Here is a 12,886-nt window from a genome sequence, read left to right as displayed (position 1 = left end):
TCAGCTTGGAAACCTCTCCCTTTACCCTCAGCATGGCTGGCTCAGGAACTCTGGGAGTTGAAGTCCACGAGTCAGAAAAGCCAAGGTTGCCTACCCCTGCCCTAGAGAGCGAGGGCGCACGCGCAGACTCGCCCTCAAGAGAAAGTCGCTGAGTCATCTTTCTGCGCAAGCGCCCTTCGGCGCCTAGCCGGGAAAGGAAACCGATACTGCGCCTCCTGCGTTCCTTTGGCTTCCTCACCGCGCGGGGGCGGAAGAACGGCCAGAAATAGCAGCGGGACGTTCTAGCCGTCCGTCCCGGAAGTCTCTGCCGCGCTTCTGTGAAGAGAACCTGCGCAGAAGAACCTCCAGAAGACCGCCAATTTTTCTCCGGATGTTGCTTCGTCATAACGACAGAAGCGTCCGATTTATTCTTTAGGGCCGGGGTGGTTTTTTTTCCCCCTCCTCCCCTCACAGACCAGTGCCGTTTCGGGGGCGGGGTTTCCTCCGGAAGGAGCGCCCGGTCCTACGTCACTTCCTCTCCGACCCGGAAGCTCTCCGCCGGCCTCTGGTGTCTTCGCCTCAGCAACTCTAACGCTACTGGAAGCAGAACTGAGGAGAGGCGGCGGCAAGATGGCGGCCTCGGGGGGCGGCGGCGGCGGCGGGCCCGGCTCTTCGGAGAGGGAGCCCGGCTGGGAAGTGGCGGTGCGGCCGCTTCTCTCGGCCTCCTACTCGGCCTTCGAGATGCGCGAGCTGCCGCAGCTGCTGGCCTCCGTCATTGAGAGGTGGGAGGGGGGAGGAGGAGGGGGCGGGGCTACAACCCTCCCCCCGCCCGCCGGGTTTGAAGGGGGGGCGAAGTGGGGGGAGGGGCTCCGAGGGGGAAGACCCCCCCTCATTTTGCACTGCCTCCCCCTCCCAAGAATTCCCCCTCAGCTTGGCAGCTCCTGGTGGGCGGGGCCAAATGAGGCCCCTCCCTCCCCTCACAAAACCTCCCGCGGCTGGGTGATGGGAGTTGTAGTCCTCGCCCAGCTGGGAGCAGCCGGGCTGAGGGGGGGGTTGAAGGGGAGAGAGCCTGCCCTCTGGGGATGATGGGAGGGGTGGTTGGTCCACCTGGGAGGGGGAGCCTCTTGGGGGAAAAAGGGCCCAAGGATGTGGGTGATGGGAACTGTAGTCCTCGCCCAGCTGGGAGCAGCCGGGCTGAGGGGGTTGAAGGGGAGAGCCTGCCCTCTGGGGATGATGGGAGGGGTGGTTGGTCCACCTGGGAGGGGGAGCCTCTTGGGGAAAAAGGGCCCAAGGATGTGGGTGATGGGAACTGTAGTCCTCGCCCGGCTGGGAGCAGCCGGGCTGAGGGGGTTGAAGGGGAGAACCTGCACTCTGGGGATGATGGGAGGGGTGGTTGGTCCACCTGGGAGGGGGAGCCTCTTGGGGAAAAAGTGCCCAAGGATGCGGGTGATGGGAACTGTAGTCCTCGCCCAGCTGGGAGCAGCCGGGCTGAGGGGGTTGAAGGGGAGAACCTGCCCTCTGGGGATGATGGGAGGGGTGGTTGGTCCACCTGGGAGGGGGAGCCTCTGGGGGAAAAAGTGCCCAAGGATGCGGGTGATGGGAACTGTAGTCCTCGCCCAGCTGGGAGCAGCCGGGCTGAGGGGGGTTGAAGGGGTGAGAGCCTGCCCTCTGGGGATGATGGGAGGGGTGGTTGGTCCACCTGGGAGGGGGAGCCTCTTGGGGGAAAAAGTGCCCAAGGGTGTGGGTAATGGATTTTGTTGTATTCCTTGCCCAGCTGAGAGCAACCGGGTTGCAGGGGAGAGCCTTCCCTTTGGGGTTGACGGGAAGTGTAGCTGGTCCATTTGGGATGGGAAGCCTCTTGGAAAAAGTGTCCAAAGATGTGGGTGATGGGAGTTGTAGTGGTTACATGGTGGTTGAATGGGCCCTGGTATCCTGGAGTTAGAGGGGAGGGAGCATCTTAGTTGGGGCACAAAAGTTTCACGTTGTGAATATCTGTAATGGGCTTTTTGTATTGCCATGGAGTTGTGTCTGATTGTCGTTTTTTGTGGGTGGACTTAAAACAGAAATGTGGCCTTCCAGACACATCCAGAGGGGCAACAAAAAGGGGTTTTTAACCTGTTGGAAAAGTTGGGTCAGAGTTAAAGCAGTTGGAAGCCTGGCCCTGCAGGATATGATGGTGATGAAAGGGACCTTGGAGGTCATCTAGTCCAACCCCCTGCTCAGGCAGGAAACCCTATACCATTTCAGACAAATGGCTGTCCAGTCTCCTCTTAAAAACCTCCAGTGTTGAAGCACGCACAACTTCTGGAGGCAGGTTGTTCCACTGGCTAATTGTTCTCACAGTCAGGAAGTTTCTCCTTAGTTCCAGGTTGCTTCTCTCCTTGGTTAGTTTCCATCCGTTGCTTCTCGTCCTTCCCTTCTGGCGCTTTGGAGAATAGCTTGACTCCCTCTTCTTTGGGGCCGCCCCTGAGATATTGGAAGGCTGCTGTCATGACATCCTTCTCTTCATCAAACTAGACGTACCCAGTTCCAGCAACCGTTGCTGATATGTTTTAGCCTTTATATGTTTGGTCTGTTTCTTTTAAATAATTTAAATCCCTTTAGTTGTGGGTTCCATTTGTGGGTTTCATCCCACCGTTTTTCCGTAATGGCAACAATACCATATCTGCCCTCATTTAACCTGAATTTCTACTTCGCCCTTTTTCACTGTTCATACTCTGTGCATTGGCGTATGGACATTTGAGTCCTTTGTGACTGACCTTGTGTTTTTACTTTCTCCATAACCTGTCTGGTGCCTGAGTTCCCCTATCGTCTTACCACCTGTTTGGTTAGTGCACTTTGTGTGGCACTCGCTATTAAAAGCTTGATTTTGCTTGACAGCAAGGTTGGTATTCTTGTACACACACACACACACACACACACCTATGTCACATGCAGTGATAGCCTTATAATTTTTAGATTGCCGGGGACAGGGATGTTCTGTATCAAGTCACCCTGTTGTCTTAATCCTTTCCTATCCCATCCCAATTTAGAAAAGGTTTGGATAAAAAGTTGTCCCTTTCTTTTGACTGATGAAATTGCTTCCCCTGTGGCTCACTTCATTGGGGATCTGCTGTGCTTCACTTGGTTGGCCCTGTGTTTTCTTTTGCACTTTTTTGGGGGGTGGGGGTGGGGAGACTGCAGCTCCCTTTTTTTTTTTCTTTTGTGGCCTGGGAATGGTGTCAGTGAGTCTATTGAACTTAAAGGTAAAAGTAAAGGTTCCCCCGCACACGCGTGCTAGTCGTTTCCGACTCTAGGGGCCGGTGCTCATCTCCGTTTCAAAGCCGAAGAGCCAGTGCTTGTCCGAGGACGTCTCCGTGGTCATGTGGCCGGCATGACTGGACACCAAAGGCGCACGGAACGCTGTTCCCTTCCCATCGTAGTGGTCCCTATTTTTCTACCTGCATTTTTTACGTGCTTTCGAACTCCTAGGTTGGCAGAAGCTGGGACGAGTAACAGGCGCTCACTCTGTTACGCGGCACTCGGGATTCGACCCGCCCAACTGCCGACCTTCTGATCGACAAGCTCAGGGTCCTAACCCACTGAGCCACCGCGTCCCTTAGGCGCTCTTAATTTCAGTGGTACTCCATATCCCATCCTGATGTCCTTTGGGTACCCAAGACTTTAGCAGGGTTTGAATATAGAATCTTTCATCTACAGAGAGAGCCTTGTATTCCAGGGGTGGGATGGAGCTTTTTAGTATGTATTTTGCACAGTTTCTGTTTGAAGTAGCAACTACTTAACCTTCTTTGAACTAACATCACTAGTTTGATTTTGGACCGTAGGTTGCTTTTATTGGCGGTATATTTTAAGCTAGATGTTTGTGCTTCTGGGGTCGACAATTTCCCAGAGCAATTGATTGTTGTTCAAAGTGGGAGCTGTTTAAAAACAAGATAATCTCCCAAAACAATATTTCGAAATGCTACATGGATTCGCCCCGTTGGCAGTCTGAATGTAAACTTTACACCAAATGCTCTCTTCATCATCCCTTGTCACCTTAGAGTGTTTATCCAAAGTTTCTATTATGCAACAGACTGCTTTGGAACTTCCCTCCTTGCAAAGTTGCACAAGCTCTTTTATCTCCCTGCATTTTGGGGTAGAATTGTCAGTTTTGTTTTTCAGTGCGTGCCAAAGGCGTATCAGTGGAATCGCTCACGTGAGTCTCGTCAGGGTTTGGGGAAAAAAAAAGTAGCATGCAACTGTTTGCCCTTCCTACAATGCTTAACAGGTTTATTTGCAAAATCCTCTCGGGCGTTTTATGATCCTGTCTCGTGTGGAATCATGTCAGGGCCTCACAATAGGGCAAGCAAATTGAAGCCTGTTGCAGATCCATCGCCGTTGCCGTGGAATGCTTGACGTTAACTAGGATTTCAAAAATTGTGCTGATTGTTTTTGTTGGCTTGCTCTGGGTTCGCATTCTGCCGTGGTGCAGTCCCTCGTAAAATTTAAAAATTGCTAATGCTGTGTCAGACTTTAGGCCTAGGCAGGCTCAAGCGCTTTGTTCCAGGGTAGCTGGTCAGATAAACAGAAGGGAGGAGACTGGAATTCCTCAGCAGCTGATACTGACAGATAGATCTCTCCATGCTTACCATCTGCTTCTAGGTGGAACAAGAAAGGCCATACCAGGGGGCCAGTGCTCTGACAGCCCATGGCAGAGAAGAGAATAGATTAGAATTAGAATAGAATATTGGAATAGAACATTAAAATAGAATAGAATAGAATATTGGAATAGTACATTAGAATAGAATAGAATAGAATAGAAAAATAGAATAGAATATTGGAATAGTACATTAGAATAGAATAGAATAGAATAGAATAGAATAGAATAGAATATTGGAATAGAACATTAGAATACAATAGAACAGAATATAGAGTAGAATAGAATAGAATATTGGAATAGAATAGAAGAATAGAATAGAACAGAATAGAATAGAATAGAATAGAATATAGAGTAGAATAGAATAGAATATTGGAATAGAACATTAGAATAGAATAGAACAGAATAGAATAAAATAGAATAGAACAGAATATAGAACAGAATAGAATGGAATATTGGAATAGAACATTAGAATAGAACATTAGAATAGAATAGAATAGATGGAAGGGACCTTGGAGTTCTAGTCCAACCCCCTGCTCAGACAGGAAAACCTATACCAGGGGTAGGCAACCTCGGCTTTTTTATGACTCGTCTCAGGAATTCTGGGAGTTGAAGTCCATGAGTCATAAAAGAGCCGAGGTTGCCTACCCGTGCCCTATACCATTCCAGACAAACGGTTGTCCAGTCTCTTCTTAAAAACTTCCAATGTTGGAGCATTCACCACCTCTGGAGGCAGGTTGTTCCACTGGTTAGTTGTTCTAACTGTCCGGAAGTTTCTCCTTAGTTCCAGGTTGCTTCTCTCTCCTTGATGAGTTTCCCTCCGTTGCTTCTTGTCCTGCCCTCGGGTGCTTTGGAGAATAGCTTGGCTCCCCCTTCTTTGTGATAAAACACATGGTTTCTGCAGCAAAATGTCCCCTTCGGAAGACGACTCCATCTTAAGGGGTTCAAACTCAGAAGCAGGATACGCTTTCCGCAGTCTCAGAGACCGCCTTTCGCTCCCTGCTGGCTGGGGATCTGACCTGTAGCTTTGAATGCTAGCTAGTAGGGAAGCTATGTATCAGCAGCGAAACTCACCCAGAGAAGAAACTCAGCTTCCTCCCGCTGTTTATGTTCAGAGCTTCACAGCGTTTACTGAAGTGTGTGCCCAGTGTCTGACTCTTGTGTTTCTTGTGCTTGTCTTCTCTGCCCGCAGTGAGTCCGAAATTCTGCATCACGACAAGCAGTACGAGCCTTTCTACTCGTCCTTTGTTGCACTTGCAACGCACTACATCACCACGGTGTGCGGAGTGGGTGAGTGAGCTTTGGGAACATCCTGCACGGACTCTCGTCATTCGCCAAGTGTTTATTGGTGACACCACACACACACACACACATACACACACACACACACGAAATCTGTCAGGAGCATATCCAAACCAGCGTAGAAGGCCTATAAGGGACATAGCAGGAGGGAGGGGCATTTACGAACACCCCCCTCCCCCAAAAGCAGGAAGCAGAAAATAGTTTTTTCAGATATCTACACATTGGGGTAACTTTGGGTTCCGTTGCTCCTGATCCCACGGATGGGGGGGTCAGTGGGTCCTGGCCCCAAATCCTCTGAATGGCCACAGAGTCTTCAGAGGAAATCAAAGGAGGGCCAGGCTGTATTTGAAGGGAGGGGGATTCCTAGATCAGCTCACGCCATAAGGCGCTGCTTAAATCTCCTTTTTCCCTCAACCTCGGTTGGACTAAAGTAACTGCGTTGCCTTTCCAGTACCTCGGAACCAGCTGCAGTCCGTGGCGGCTGCCTGCAAAGTACTGATTGAATTCTCCCTCTTGCGACTTGAAAACCCAGACGAGGCCTGCGCCGTCTCCCAGGTGAGAAAAGAGGCCGCTTCTGGCATGGTGGGGGGGGGGCGTTTTCCGCATCGCTTGCAGGCTCTCGGTCAGAGGCCCCCGACCTTTCGGGCGCCGGGGACCCCTTCCGTGGAGAGAGGTTTTTCTGCAGACCGGAGGGGACGTGGGTTTTGTGTGCTGCCTGCATCTTGCGGACGGGGTTTTGCTTGTTTGTGTGGACCGGTTGCTGGCAGGCCACAGCCAGGTGCCAGTCCACGGAGCGGGAGCGGGGTTTGGGGACCCCCTGCTCTAGGCTGAAGCGGAAGCAGGGAAGCTTGTGTCTGCTTGCAGACGTGGGGATCTCGTGGCTCAGAATTGACGGCAGAGGCCGTGATGGATGGGGACTCTGGGGACTGGGGTCTGCCCAGGTTTGGAAAAGGCGCCCCGGATCTTGTGCCACTCACCTTTTCTGCCGTAGAAACACCTGATCCTGCTGATCAAGGGGCTGTGCACCGGCTGTAGCCGCCTGGACCGGACGGAGATCATCACGTTCACAGCGATGATGAAGTCAGCCAAGCTCCCCCAGACGGTGAAGACTCTCTCAGACGGTAAAGACTCCCCTCCCTTGACACCTTCTGCCCTGCCTGGGGGGTGGGTGGGTGGGTGGGGGGCAAGTAAGGTCCGCTCTCCCGGCCTGACCCTCCGCTCCCACTCCTCTTTTTCCAGTGGAGGATCAGAAAGAGCTGGCTTCTCCCGTCAGGCCTGAGCTCCGCCAGAAGGAGGTTCAGATGAACTTCCTCAACCAGCTGACCTCGGTCTTCAACCCCAAAACGGCCCTGTCTCCCGTGACGACGCTGCAGGCGCAGGTGGGTGGTGGAAGGAAGGAGGCCGCCGAGAAAGCTCGGCTCCTTGGGAAAAGGGCCGCCCGTCCTTCTCGGCGAGGGCCGGCGGGAGGGCCCAGGGCTTGTGCCGGCGTTGTTCTTGGTGAGCCTGTGAGGGCGGGAGGTAAAATCACGCCCGGCTCTGCTTCCAGGGGGAAGGCGAAGGCGAAGAGCAGACCGCCACGGACCAAGCCTCCGCGGCCCAAGCCAAGAGCATATTCGTTGCCCAGAATGTGGCCAGCTTGCAAGAACTCGGTAAGGGAGGGGCCTGTTTCGTCTTTCCTGCTAACAGAGCTTCCCTGTTTCGAAAGGAAAATGGGGTTTTGGGGGCTGCTTCATTGCCACGGTGTGTGTGTGTGTGTGTGTTCTCGGTCGTCTGCAACACGGGTTAGAACTACAATTCCTAGCAGGTGTTTGGAATTGTTCCACCAGGAACTGAGTAATTTCGTGGCAGAAACGAGACTCTTTTAAGAGGCTGGTCCTCATCCTCCCTCACCTTGCTTTCCTTTTCGACGCAGGCGGTTCCGAAAAGCTGCTCCGCGTCTGCTTGAATCTCCCCTACTTCCTGCGCTACATTAACCGCTTCCAGGACGCCGTGTCGGCCAATTCCTTCTTCATCATGCCGGCTACTGTCGCCGACGCCACGGCAGTCCGCAACGGGTGAGAGCGTCCTCTTCTTCTGTGCCACTGTGACTTTATCCTGTCTCTCCCCCCCCCCCCCCCCCCGTAGCTTCTGAGCGAGAACTCGATCTCTCGGTCCCTTTGCCGCTTTTACACCGGCTTGCCATTTCTTTGCACCCGTGCAGGTTCCATTCCCTGGTGATCGACGTCACCATGGCCCTGGACACTCTCTCCCTCCCTGTCCTGGAACCACTGACACCCGCCCGCCTGCAGGACGTGACCGTTCTGGCCCTCAGCTGCCTCTATGCAGGTGAACCCAAAGCCGACATCTCTGGGAGAGGCTGTGTTGTTGTGGGTTCCTAAACTTGGAAGACAGAGCCGGAGCCTCGTCTTGTTGGAAGGGCAGTCAGGAAGAGAATTCTCTCTCTTCCTTGTGGCTCTTCTTCTCCCTCTGTTTCTCCTCTGCTCGGTTTCCTTTGGAAAAGAGACTCTTAATCCCCGTGAAATGCCACGTCAGCCGCCGGCTTACAGCAAAAGCTCCCAAAGTCAGGTTGCTTTTGATGGCAGAAGCGCTTAAGACTTATAAACGGCTTCGCAGAGGCTTCACAAGTGGCTTACAGAGTCAGCGTCTCGACCCCGACGATCAGGGTCTTCATTTTACCCACCTCAGAAGGAGGGAAAGCTGAGTCAACCTTGAGCCAGTCAGGATCGAACTGCCGGCATTGGGCAGAGTTAACCTGCAATGCTGCATTCGAACCACTGGGAAGGAGGGAGGGAAGGAAGGAAAGAAAGTAGTAATAGCATTTAGACTTACATACTGCTTCACAACTCTAAGCAGTTTACAAAGTCAGCACATTGACGCCAACTACCTGACGCCAACTACATTTTACCAACCTTGGAAGGTTGAGTCAACCTTGAGCTGGTCAGGATCGAACTCCTGGCTGTGGGCAGAGTCAGCAAGCAATACTGCATTCCAGCCACTACACCTCCATGGCTCTTACATAACAATAGCAACAGCACTTAATAAAGACTTATATCCCGCTTCACAGTGCTTTATAGCCCTCCCTAAGCAGTTTACAGAGTCCGCCCGTTGCCCCCCAACAATCTGGGTCCTCATTTTTACCGACCTCGGAAGGATGGAAGGCTGAGTCAGCCTTGAGCCCGGTCAGGATTGAACTCCTGGCTGTGGGCAGAGTCAGCCTGTGATGCTGCCTTTTCACCACGGCGCCACCAGGCCTCATAATGCTAAATGCTGAAATGGGGTGGGTGGGTGGGGGTCTTTCTCATCATTCCCCCCCCCTCCAATCACAGGGTGAGATTCAAAGCTTTGAGTTGGTCTCCGATGCTCCGCCTGACCCCCGGATCCTTCCTCTCCCCCAGGGGTCAGCGTCGCCACCTGCATGGCCATCCTGCACGTGGGCACCACCCAGCAAGTCCGCACGGGCTCCACGAGCTCTAAAGAAGAGGACTATGAAAACGACGCCGCCATCATTGTGCAGAAATGCGTGAGTCGGGCCCACACGGGACGGGGAAGGCTCTGCAGCAAAGCAAACTCCAGCTGGAGTTTTGTAGCTACGAAAGTCTAAAATGGCGCCGGGGGTGACAACGGCCGGGCTTCGGCTCTTCGGCGTGATCCTTTTCTAAAAACCCGTCTCTCTCCACAGTTGGAAATCTACGACATGATTGGCCAAGCCATCAGCAGCTCCCGCCGTGCAGGTGGGGAGGTAAGAGCAAAAAAGAGCAGAGATAGATACAGATACAGATACAGATAGACAGATATAGATGTAGGTAAGATAGATAGATAGATTAGATAGATAGATAATTAGATTAGATAGATAGATAGATATGTAGGGATAGATATAGATGTAGGTAAGATAGATAAGATAGATATGTAGGGATAGATATAGATGTAGGTAAGAGATAAGATAGATATGTTGGCATAGATATAGATAGATTAGATAGATAGATAGATAGATAGATAGATAGATAGATAGATAGATAGATAGATAGATAGATAGATAGATATGTAGGGATAGATAGATATAGATGTAGGTAAGATAGATAGATATGTAGGGATAGATGCAGTGCTTTTATTGTAAAAGAAAAAGGTGCCAGAACTCACAAACGTCATACAACCCGCCTTGCCTACCCTACAAGGTTCCATCCAAAAAAGGTGCTGGAACTCACACATGTCATACAACCCACCTTGCCTACCCTACAAGGTTCCATCCAAAAAAGGTGCCGGAACTCCGTTCTGAGCGTTCTATGAGGAAAAAACCCCGGGATAGATGGATACATAGATATGTAGGGATAGATATAGATCTAGATAAGGTAGGTAGATGATAGATAAGGTAGGTAGGTAGGTATAGATGAATAGATATGTATGTATGGATAGATATGGATGGATAGATATGAAGGGATGGATAGATATGTAGGGATAGATTTGGATGGATGGATATGTAGGGATGAATAGATACATATGTAGGGATAGATATGGATAGATGGATAGACATCTAGGGATGGATAGGGATAGATAGATATGGATGGATAGATAGATATGTAGGGATAGATAGAAAGAGAGGTAGATAGAGGGATAGGGATAGGGATAGATATATTTCTCCCGTGTTGCCCTCTGGAGCGGCAATCAGAATGTGATGTGGGTTTTGTTTTTCTTTTTCTGGGACTGCAGCACTACCAGAACTTCCAGCTGCTCGGGGCCTGGTGTCTGCTGAACAGCTTATTCCTCATCCTGAACCTCAGCCCCACCACCCTGGCCGACAAGGGGAAGGAGAAGGATCCCCTGGCAGCCCTTCGGGTCCGGGATATCATTGTGCGGTCCAAAGAGGGCGTGGGGTCCCCCAAACTTGGACCTGGCAAAGGGTAGGTCTGGCGGAGGGCGGGGGTTTCTCCTTCCTGCTTCTCCGGTCTTTGGTGCTGGGTGGAGACTGATGCCTCCTTCCAGGTCTTGCCCACGGGGTAGAGGTCCTCCTTTTTGTATATATAGGTCAAGGTAAAGGTTCCCCCGCACATGCGTGCTAGTCGTTTCCGACTCTAGGGGCCGGTGCTCGTCTCCATTTCAAAGCCGAAGAGCCAGCGCTTGTCCGAGGACGTCTCCGTGGTCACGTGGCCGGCATGACTAGACGCCAAAGGCGCACGGAACGCTGTCCCCTTCCCACCGTAGCGGCCCCTGTTTTTCTACTTGCATTTTAACGTTTTCCTCTCTTCTTCCAGTAGGGTCTGATTTCCCATGCTAGGCAAATACAATTCTTCTTGTTATTAATAGATCAGGACGCCCTTCTTGACGAGGGCGGAGGTTCGTCCTCCGAGCTGGTGGGTTGGTTCCCGAACGTTTCGTTAACCAGGCTAGGTAGCGTCTTCAGCGGTGTTCAGGGGACGTCTTGTGTCAGGGCTCAGTCTGCTTATCGGGGCTTCAGGTGTGGGGCTGTCAAGCGAATGGGTCATCCAAGAGAGGCTCCCAATGGGTTTTGTGAGGGGGAGGTTATTTCAGGTCAAGGTCGTTGGAGGGTGTGAATTATCAGTGGGTCAGGGATGAGTCTGGTGATGGGTCTCGGGATGGGGCAGTTATATGTGGGGCCAGGAGAACAAGTCTGCCTACCGGGATGAGGTGGGGCAGTAACAATAATTTGGTTCTCAACACCACTAAGACCAAGGAGCTTATAGTAGATTGCGGGAGGAATAGATCAGACATTCAGCCCCTGATTGTCAGCAGAGACCGTGTGGAGCGGGTGGCCAGCTTTAGGTTTCTGGGTGTTGCCGTAAAGGAGGACTTGACCATGTTACAGCACTGGTTAAGAAGACCCGGCAGAGATTATATTTTTTGAGACTTCTCAGGAAACAACAACAATGAAAAACTGCGGGTGACCTTCTACCATTGCTCCGTTCTCACCTACTGCATTTGTGTGTGTGTGGTTTGCTAACTGCACAGTAGCAGATAGGAAAGCGCTCCAGAGGGTCATTACCCTCGCCCAGAGGACGATTGGCTGCCCTGGGACGAACTGTACAGTTCCCGCTGTCTTAGGAAAGCTCAAAATATTCTCAAAGACTCATCTCATCCCGGACATTCTTTTTTCTTTTCTTTTTTTAACTGTTACCATCTGGAAGACGGTACAGGATATAATAAACACAAAGACAAATAGGCTGAAAAATAGTTTTTATCCCAGAGCTGTAACCATATTAAATACCCCTGCATGGCGCAACATTGAAGTGCAATATTAGGGGCGGCGCAGTAGTGAATAGAATGTGAAGGATGCGTGTATATAATTTATGTTCTTTTGTGGTTTTTGCTTGTGTGTAGTGTACACTGTGGGCAGCACTTAATTTTGTTGTCAGTTACACAGTGACAAGATATTCTATTCTTATTCTATTCTATTTTATTGCCTCTTTATTCTTATTCTATTCTGTTCTATTCTATTTTATTGCCTCTTTATTCTATTCTATTCTTATTCTGTTCTATTCTATTTTATTGCCTCTTTATTCTATTCTATTCTTATTCTATTCTATTCTATTTTATTGCCTCTTTATTCTATTCTTATTCTGTTCTGTTCTATTTTATTGCCTCTATTCTATTCTATTCTATTCTATTCTATTCTATTCTATTCTATTCTATTCTATTCTATTCTATTCTATTCTCTTCTCTCTTTATTCTATTATTCTGTTCTGTTCTATTCTATTCTATTCTATTCTATTCTATTCTATTCTATTCTATTCTATTCTGCATTCCATATTCTATTCTATTCTATTCTATTCTATTCTATTCTATTCTATTCTATTCTATTCTATTCTATTCTATTCTATTCTATTCTATTCTATTCTATTCTCTCTTTATTCTATTCTATTATTTATTCCCTCTTTATTGTATTGTATTGTATTGTATTCTATTCTGTTCTATTCTATTCTTATTCTATTCCCTCTTTATTCTATTTCTATTCTATTC

At 50.1% G+C, this 12,886-nt stretch overlaps 1 protein-coding gene across 4 annotated transcripts in view; it reads left to right on the top strand.

The window, feature by feature from the left end:
* Nucleotides 1-591: 591 nt before the first annotated feature.
* UBR4 (ubiquitin protein ligase E3 component n-recognin 4) overlaps nt 592-12,886 on the top strand; it is a 118,073-nt gene continuing 105,778 nt past the window's right edge. For 2 of the 4 annotated variants that reach the window (XM_081341484.1, XM_081341483.1), the window contains exons 1-11: nt 592-761; nt 5,808-5,905; nt 6,369-6,472; nt 6,909-7,038; nt 7,157-7,296; nt 7,464-7,566; nt 7,830-7,971; nt 8,118-8,242; nt 9,313-9,437; nt 9,597-9,656; nt 10,622-10,812. In XM_081341484.1, coding sequence (XP_081197610.1) covers nt 610-761; nt 5,808-5,905; nt 6,369-6,472; nt 6,909-7,038; nt 7,157-7,296; nt 7,464-7,566; nt 7,830-7,971; nt 8,118-8,242; nt 9,313-9,437; nt 9,597-9,656; nt 10,622-10,812 — 1,370 coding nt within the window. In that variant the 5' untranslated portion in view covers nt 592-609. Of the gene's footprint in view, nt 762-5,652; nt 5,906-6,368; nt 6,473-6,908; nt 7,039-7,156; nt 7,297-7,463; nt 7,567-7,829; nt 7,972-8,117; nt 8,243-9,312; nt 9,438-9,596; nt 9,657-10,621; nt 10,813-12,886 lie in introns of those variants that run through there. The other 2 variants (XM_081341482.1, XM_081341481.1) reach the window with 1 other exon arrangement.

The sequence above is a fragment of the Vipera berus genome (assembly GCF_964194415.1).
Source record: "Vipera berus genome assembly, chromosome: 17".
Taxonomy (NCBI): Eukaryota; Metazoa; Chordata; class Lepidosauria; order Squamata; family Viperidae; genus Vipera; species Vipera berus.
The sequence above is the reverse complement of the archived record's forward strand: the minus strand, read 5'-3'. Positions and strand labels throughout refer to the sequence as shown.